At 53.4% G+C, this 9018-nt stretch overlaps 1 protein-coding gene across 1 annotated transcript in view; it reads left to right on the plus strand.

Moving 5' to 3' along the window:
* The window catches only part of LOC102424057 (DLA class II histocompatibility antigen, DR-1 beta chain-like), a 34701-nt gene extending 28630 nt beyond the window's left edge, over positions 1 to 6071 (plus strand). The window contains exons 4-6 of the mRNA XM_023746572.1: positions 5189 to 5299; positions 5738 to 5761; positions 6041 to 6071. Of these exons, the coding sequence (XP_023602340.1) occupies positions 5189 to 5299; positions 5738 to 5761; positions 6041 to 6054 (149 nt within the window). The 3' untranslated portion in view covers positions 6055 to 6071. The remainder of the gene's footprint in view (positions 1 to 5188; positions 5300 to 5737; positions 5762 to 6040) is intronic.
* Positions 6072 to 9018: the final 2947 nt, after the last annotated feature.

The raw sequence follows: 9018 nt of genomic DNA on the forward strand, positions 1-9018 counted from the left end.
CACATTTAAACAGACATTGTCACAAAACTGTGATATCTCTCATCTATCTTTCCTAAGTTTTCTTAAACAGAGGATATCTTGGTGCAAGGTGTCAAGCTAGTTCTGAGGACCTGAGAAGAGATTTAGCATCGTGGAGTCATCGACAAGACAAATCTGGTCCCTGCGGCATGGAGCAGCGTCACATTGGGCAGTTATTATGCACCAGGCCTACATTTGAGTGTGTGACTCTCATAACCATCCTGTCTCACCTGCAGCAATTACAGATGTAATCACCCATGGAATCTGATTCAGAGAGTTTAAGCTACTTACCCAGAGTCACAAGGTTAATTATAGACCAGGTGACATAGTCTAAGTCTCAGTATCTAGAAAGTCCTCTCTTCTACCTCAGCATAGTCCTTTCATATTAGGTGCATGTATATCCCGTTATTACGCAGAGACCAATGTTTCTGTCCTTGTGTTCAAAATAACATCTAGTGATAAAATTGATTAAAGATAATTGCCAAATTGTGATAAAGACGTTATTTTCTCTAAAAAGATAAAGAATAGAAAGATCTCATAACCTTGTATTTTTAGGGGTTATAAGAGTTAAACTAGCAAGCTATTTATTGATTGCTTATATGATCAGCAATAGGAAGAATCACTATTTAATTCCTCACTTAACAATATCCTGTGAGAACTACAGTATCATTAAATCTATTTTAGAGATAAAGAACAAGTCCCATGGGTGTACAATCTGACCCAGTGGGAGACCTCATGTTCTAATTTAGGTTCCTCATTCTAGAGCCTGGGCTTCCACCCCCACTCTGAACAGGGGATTGGCTGGGTCTGACTTGCTGCTGAGGTTTCTGATGTTCCCATGGGCCAGCGTGTGTCTCAGGGTTCGGGGCAGCAGGTGCAAGGGCTGCCAGTTCCAATATTTAGGAGGAATTTACATCCATTTTGCATTTACAACTTGAAAAGTTCCATTTGGGCTCACACTATGCTGTGAGCATGTGAGAAACACTAAGAAGTTTAAGTGCCCTCCTCTGTCTCATATTGTGCCAGCAGGTGGGTTTGTGTTGCCAAAGGAAATACAGGATGCCTGATTTAAGCTGAATTTTAGAGAAACAACAATTATTTATCTGAAATCCACATGTGCTGGGAATCGTGAACTTTTTTTGCTTTACCTGGCGGCCTTTCAGGTGGGCCCATGAGCCTGGCCTTATAGTGCTGACCACACAGGCTACAGTGAACAGCAACTCACACATGTTTATTTTCAGGTTCTCAGGTGTCAGGAAGGTGCTAGAGAATTTGTGAATAGTAAGACCTGGTCTGACCAGAGTGCCCTCCCCTCTGCCATCACTTCTACGTGAAGGTCTCCATCTAAAGCTGGGACCTGCTCCTGTTTGTAATCTGTCTCTGTGAGGGGTCATCTCAGCTGCTCCCCTTCTGAGGGACCTGCCTATAGAAATGAGAGTCCACATCCAGCCAAGGCTGGTAACCTGATGCCTCCTGGTATTACTGGGAGCAGGAGGTGGTTAGAAAGTGAATTAGTTAGGACTCTGGGAATCGAATGGTTGTGGCTGTAGCTGCTCCTGTAGACAAGCAGTGGGCCAGTGGCCTGGAGATTACGAAAGAAGACGATGTGGAGGATAAATGACTCGGTGCCTGGGTAACAAGGCAGAGAAACAGGTAGATCTTGGTCCTGAACAAATTTATTTTGCTAAAGAAATTACTGTGCACTGGGACCAGATTCCTAAAATATATAAATTCCATATAGACCAAGTCTTTCCACAGATATATTGGTAGAACTTCCTATGTAATTCCCAGCTGCTGTATAATCAACAGTGGCTTTTCAACCCAGATTTTTCAGATGATTCAACACCCCTTCCCCCTCTTCCCAGCGCTGGGACATCTGCAACATTTAAAGCCATGCTTGCACAACTGGTGGGATGCCTTGTACAGCCCACCGTGTACAGAACACCCACCCCAACCATACTTGGAGGAGGACCCGGGTGCTGGCAGTGGGGGTGCCGGGGTCCTGTGTCCCCACGGCCTGGTTTCCCTGTGTTGGGAGGCTTCGCCATCGTCCCTCACCAGCGTGATGGGTTGTTCATTCCTGTCCCCGCAGCGCATTTCCTGCATCAGGTTAAACAAGAGTGTCATTTCTCCAACGGGACAGAGTGGGTGCGGTACCTGGAGAGACACATCTATGAAGGACAGGAGACACTGCGCTTCGACAGCGACCTGGGGGAGTTCCGAGCACTGACCGAGCTGTCACGGCCCGAGGAGAAGGCCTGGAACAGCCAGAAGGACTTCCTGCAGCGGAAACAGGCCGAGGCCGTCTGGGTGTGCAGACACAACTACAGGGTGTCTGAGGGATTCCTGGTGCCTCAGCAAAGTGAGTGGGCGGTGTGGGGGGAGGTATGTGCCCACAGGGCTGTGAGGAGCACCCCTGAGAGGCCTGAGGGCGGCTGTGGGGACCCTGTGTAGGGCGTTTCTGGGGGTGCCCAGCCCTGTCCAGTCGGGGGAGGGTTTGGGGAGCAGCGGGGAGGGAGGGTGGGGGAGGTGGGAGGAGGGAATCGGTCTGTCTTGGCCAAAACCCCCCTGACCCAGAGCCCCTGGAGTAGGGGTGCTGGGTGCACAAGCCTTTTCCTGGGCGGAGGGTCAGGCTGGGTGTGAGGGGCGGGGCCTCCAGGCACCTCTGGCCTCTCTGAGCTCCTTTAGGTCTCAGTGTCTTGTTCCCCCCTCAGTGCCCTGTGTTTACAGAGGGGGTGACGGTGAGCCAGGGTCTAATTGTAATTGTGTTACTTAACACACTGATGTTACATCCACACAGGCTGACAGCATTTAAGTCATTACATGTTAACTGTTTAGAGTTGTGGCAGTTTACCTCAAATTCTATTTTGTTAAATATTTTTTCAATATTGCCAAATACTCAGTTGAAAATATGTTTTTAAAATTTAATTTATCCTTTGATTTCTAAGGTTCTTGAACAGTTTTCACGTACGTGTTGGCTAATGGCTGTTCCTGCTCTAAGAATGGCCTATTGTCCGTCATCCCTGGGGTCCGGGCCTTTTTCTCAGTGATTTTCCGGGTTCTCTAGGCAGCAAGATGGAAATTTTGCTAACATTTGATTCAGCATTTTCACTTGCTCCTGGCTTGTGTTTTCATTCTGTTTTATCACTTTCCATGTTAAGAATTTAAACATCTTTAAGGTAATGAAATGCACGCCAAAGTTGCTACCAATGATTTACCATCAATCTTAAGTCTACCCTTTTGGGATACAGTAAAAATGTTTCCCCCAATTTTCTACTTCTCCTCCTCCTGCCCCTCCTTCTCCTCTTCCTGTTCCTCCTCCTCTTCCAAATCTGTATTTATTGGGCCTGGTCTCAGCAGGAAGCACACGTATTAATCAGTCCCAGCCCCTGCCCTGAGCTCAAATGTCACCTTGAAAAGAGAGACAATTATAAAATGACAGGAATCCCAATAACAGGTCGGCTTCTTTTGAGAAGGAGCGGGTTGCTCAGTGAGTGTCACTGTAAGTGTAAGAATGACTGCTGCCCTGCTCCTCCCTCTCCCTCAGGACTCAGCCCCCGGAGCTAGGGAATCCCCCGTCTTTCCTGCTTCCAGGGGAACCATCTCTGTGTTCTCAGGTGTGGTCACAATCCCAGGACTTCACACCCTGAGTCCCCATCTCCCCAAGCTGTTCCCCAGTTTCTCCCTCTGCTTTCCTTATGTTCTCTCTCCATATGTGATGAACAGCTGACATACAGTGACGGCTACGTTCCAGCCGCTGTTGTACATGTTTCAGGCCCTTTGGTCCTCATATGTCCTTAAGCGGTGAGTTAGTATTACCACCCCCTTTGCAGGTGAGGAGCTGAACAGAGAGGATCTCCCAGGATCAGCCAGTAAGAGGCACAGCCTGGATGTGACCCAGGCAGCCCTGCTCCAGAAATCACACTGGAACTCACACACTCTGTGCCTCGCAAAGATTTGTAAACACTTCAATTCAATGATGAGTAACTGTTTCAAATTATGGGGGAAAAAAACCCCACACAATTTACTCAGTGTCTCTCAAATCCAGCGGCCCGTAATGTAGATGGAGATTCAAGGCCCATGGTACTACCTCCCGCGGGGCCACAGGGCAGATTTGAGCGAGGGAAGCCGGGGCCTGGAGCCTGGGCCTGGAAACAAGGCCAAAGAGGGGCAACCAAGGGGCCTGCCTGTCCTGCTCACGTCTCCCTCCGCCTTCTCTGTCCCAGCTGAGCCCACACTGACCGTGTATCCTGCAAAGACCCTGCGCCTGCAGCACCACAACCTCCTGGTCTGCTCCGTGAACGGCTTCTATCCGGGCCACATTGTGGTCCGCTGGCTGCGCAACGGCCAGGAAGAGGAGGCCGGGGTGGTGTCCACGGGCCTGATCCGGAACGGGGACTGGACCTTCCAGATCCTGGTGATGCTGGAAACAGTTCCCCGGAGCGGGGAGGTCTACACCTGCCAAGTGCAGCACCCCAGCAGCAGCAGCCCTGTCACCGCGGAATGGAGTGAGAAGCCCTCTGACCTCCCCCGCCTCCCCCCACAGGGGATATTGCTTGTCCCTGAGGGTCAGGGTCCCCTCTCTCTACACCCTGTTTTCGGTGGCTCATGTCTTTCCTTTAGCACAGGCCACAGGGTAGGCCTGTGATCGCTTCTGTGGACACCCATAGCCCTGGGAGGCCGCCATGCCTGCCCTGCTTTGAATTCCCCACACTCTCCCATCATGGTGCCCCTTGGCCCTGGGCACCATCCCCTGTGGGCTGGGCGGGTGCTTCTGCCTGCGCTGAGCTGCCCACTGTGATCTGGGAAGAGGCGCGTCCTCCACAGTGTGGGGACCTTCCTGTCCTGGGAGAGCCCTGTCTGCTCTGCTGTCTGCGGCTCTGTCACCCGGGCCAAGTCCTGGAGGACATGAGTCCTGGGCTGTGCAGCCCTCAGAGGCCGAAGCACTGGCCTTGGGTCGGGAGTGAGGGGACCTGAGGCCAGTGCCTGGGCCTTGTACCTGCTCAGTGTGACCTCAGTCTCCTTTGTGGAAATGGCTATTGTTCTGCTTCTTCTAGGGCAGCCCCCTCCCTGCCCCTCTCCACCTCCCTCCGCCAAGCTCTCAATCCCAGGGTCTCCATTAGAGAAGTTGGTTTGGGCTAAAACCCACTGAAACTGGCTTCTCTCTCAGGGGCCCAGTCTGGATCCGCACAGAGCAAGGTGCTGAGTGGAGCCGGGGGCTTCGTGCTGGGGCTGCTCTTCCTCGGGGCGGGGCTGCTCATCTACTTCAGGGCTCAGAAAGGTAAGGAGCTGCTGGCAGCCAAGGCCCCGAGATGGTGGGGAGAACTGGGGCTTTGCTGGGTGAGCTCTGGGTATGGCAACACAGTAGAAGCCTCTCTTTCCCTGTCGGTCTCACGTTCCCTGGAAATGCAGAAATAACCAGCTCCCGGTTCTTAGGGTGGAGACATGAGGAGTCATGGCTGTGGGGTTAGAGAGGGGTTAACACCATGGAGATTTGGGTGCAGATCCGGGGGCACATGGAGGAGCAGGCCCTGTGGTCACTAATGACACTGGATGTGACGGCTTCGGGGCCACTGCTCACAGCTTCTGCTCTTGTCCCTGCTCTGGTGTCAGCGGGTGGGGTGCTGCTAGAGAAGCTCAGGTGGCCTGGGCGGGGACCCTGTGTTTGGGGTCACACTTACCTTCATATCTTTAAGTGGCATCTTCCTTCTCTTCCCAGGACACTCTGGACTTCAGCCCACAGGTAATACTCTCTAATCCTCTCTTAGGGACGCATTTGGTTTCCCTAGAACAGAAGGTGCAGGGGACGAGCCAGGGGACAGATATCGGGGAGCCTGGGTGTGGCTCTGGCTGCTGCTTACACTGCAGGGTCTCCTCCTGCCTGGTGAGAGGCAGCTCTAAAGCAGCTTTTGCTCCTGGGACCTCAGATCAATTCTTCTCTCTTGGGAGCCACAGCAGGAGGCCTGGGAGGGCAGCGCCCCTGCTGGCTGGGCCTGGGAACAGCACTGTCCTCTGTCTGCAGGACTCCTGAGCTGAGGTGATCATGGCGACATAGGCAGTAATGAACCTTCTGTCCAGCCCCTACCGCAGCCTGAAGAGGTTTCCTGCTGGGCTCTCACTCCACAAGGAGGGCCACCTGGGGCTCTGGCTGAGTCCTCACTCCTGACCCCCCAGCAGCTCCTCCCTGCTGGTTCCTCCCACCCTGGACCTGGAGGCCCCAGTGTTGACTGCAGAACCTTAGCGCCATCCCTCCCTGTCCCTGTGTGTTCAACCCTCGCTGTAGGCTGTGCACATTAGGTTACCTCTGTCCACATCTACTCTAATAAAAAAGAAACATGGTAATTGGCGTATGACCGCTACCCTTCCCATTGGCTAATCAGAGTATCCTTTATGCAAATTAACTGTCAGCCAAGATGGCGGCCGGCAGCCATGCACTGAAGCGAGCAGGGAGGCTTGCTTCCTCCAGGAACTGCAGACTCCAACGTTCCCTGCCTCACTTGCCAGACTCTCAACTGCAACTCTAAGCAACTATTACTATGTTGCAAATAAGAAGCTAAACAAAACCGGCTGTCAGTCAGCCTGGGACCGCAACATTGTATCCATGTTTTCAGCTGCGAGGCCTCAGAGCTAAAGCTGGCCCAGAATAAAAAAAAAAAAAGAAAGAAAACAAGGAGCGGTTGGGAGCTTTTAGTCAACTGCCAGCCGGAAAACAGCCCTCAGCCCCTCAGCCAGCCTGGCCAGGCACCCCAGTGGGACCCCCACCCTGATCCAGGACACCCTTCAGGGCAAACCAGCCGGCCCCCACCCGTGCACCAGGCCTCTATTCTATATAGTAAAAGGGTAATATGCCTCCCGGCACCGGGATCAGCGTGAGAGGGGGCAGCGCCCAAACCCCCTGATCAGCCCTGCTCTGTGCCTGATAGGGGGGAGCTCCCCAATCCCCTGATTGCCCTGTGGCTCTGTGTGTGACAGGGTGCAGCGCACCAACCCCCCCGCCCCCACGGGCCCTGCTCTGTGTGTGACAGGGTAGAACCATAACCTCTCCATCGGCCCTGCCCTGAGTGTGACAGTGGCGGTGCCCTAACGCCCTGATCGGCCCTGCTCTGTGGGTGATAGAGGGCGGCGCCCCAACCCCCCTCCACGGGCCTTGCTCTGTGTGTGACAGGGTAGAGCCATAACCTCCCCATTGGCCCTGCCCTGAGTGTGACAGGGTGCAGCGCCCCAACCCCTTGATCCGCCCTGCTCTGTGTGTGACAGGGGGCGGTTCCCCAGCTCCCCTAACCACCCTACTCTGTGAGTGACAGGGGGGAGCTCCTCAACTCCCCTGATGGACCCTGCTCTGTTAGTGACAGGGGGCAGCACCCCAACCCCCTGATCGGCCCTGCTCTGTGAGTGACAGGGAGCAGCGCCCCAACCCCCTGATCGGCCCTGCTCTGTGCGTGACAGGGGGTGGCGCCGCAACCTCCCCATTGACCCTGCCTTGAGTGTAACAGGGGGCGGTGCCCCAACCCCCCAATCATTCTACCCTGAGCGTGACTGAGGGTGGCATTGCAACCTCCCGATCCGCCCTGCTCTGTGCATGACGGGGCGGCACCCCAACTCCCCAATCAGCCCTGCTCTGAGCCTGACCAGGGGCTGCACTTAGGGATTGGGCCTGCCCTCTGCCACCCGGGAGCAGGCCTAAGCCAGCAGGTCGTTATCTCCCGAGGGGTCCCAGACTGTGAGAGGGCACAGGCCAGGCTGGGGGACCACCCCCTCCCCGAGTGCACAAATTTTTGTGCACCGGGCCTCTAGTCCTATATAATAAAGAGCTAATATGCAAATGGTCATCACACCCTCACGCCATCACACCATGATGCCCTCATGCTGTCATAATCCATCACCAGGAGGCTGCGTGCACAGCGGGCATGCACAGGTTGTGGGGATGTATGTGTGCAGAGTCGCGGAGGCTGGTCTACCTGTTCCACCCTACCTCTTTGGGACAATCCATGAAGGAGCTCCTGATGATTGGGAGGGCCCTACCTCTTTGGGGAAATCAATTGCGGGGCACCTGCACTATCAGAGGGAACAGGCCAGGCTAGGGAACCCCTTTCCCTGAGTGCACAAATTTTGTGTACCAGGCCTCTAGTCCTATCTAATAATAGACAAACAGGGCAATTGACTGTGTACCTTCGCTATGCCTCCAATTGGCTAATCAGCATGATATGCAAATTAACCACCAACAAAGATGGCAGTTAATTTGCATATGTAGGCACCCAGCACTATCGGCTATCAGATCCGGCAATCAGAGGTGAGAGGTTCCCTGCCCAGGCCTGATGCCTCGGTCAGAGGCATTAGGCCTGTGCAGGGGGCAGAGCCAGTGATTGCGGGGAGCAGGGAGGGAGCTGGCGATGGTGAGAAGAAGGGGCAGAGCCAGCAATCATGGGGAGCAGGGGCTGAGCCAATGATTGAAGGAGCTGGAGGTCCCCTGCCCAGAGCTAATGACTCGGCAAGAGGCGTTAGCCTGGGCAGGGGCCAAGCCGGCAATTGGTGTGAACTACAGAGGAAACACCTTTTCTGACTGCTCATTGGCTTAGCTCCCTGTATGCCACTGGTAATATTCTTAGTAACTTGGGTAATAAGAATCCAAATAGGTGATCTAGGGTTTTTTACCACACTCCTGTAGAAAAAAAGGAAGGTCTGCTGCTGGAGGGTTAAGAAATGTCATATCCTGTCCTAGCTGGTTTTGCTCAGTGGATAATGCCTCGGTCTGCCCACTGCTGGGTCTGGGTTCAATTCTGACCAAGGGCATGTACCTAGGTTGCAGGCTCCTCCCTGGCCTGGGCCCAAGTCAGGGCTCATGCAGGAGGCAACCAATCAAAGTGTTCCTCTCACTCTGATGTGTCGCTCTGTCTTTCCCTTTCTCTTCCACATTCTCTAAAAATCAATGGAAACATATCCTCAGTGAGGATAAAAAAGGAAAGAAAGAAAGAAAGAAATGTCATATTCTATGAAAGACAC

Source organism: Myotis lucifugus, unplaced genomic scaffold (assembly GCF_000147115.1).
Source record: "Myotis lucifugus unplaced genomic scaffold, Myoluc2.0 scaffold_697, whole genome shotgun sequence".
Lineage (NCBI taxonomy): Eukaryota > Metazoa > Chordata > Mammalia > Chiroptera > Vespertilionidae > Myotis > Myotis lucifugus.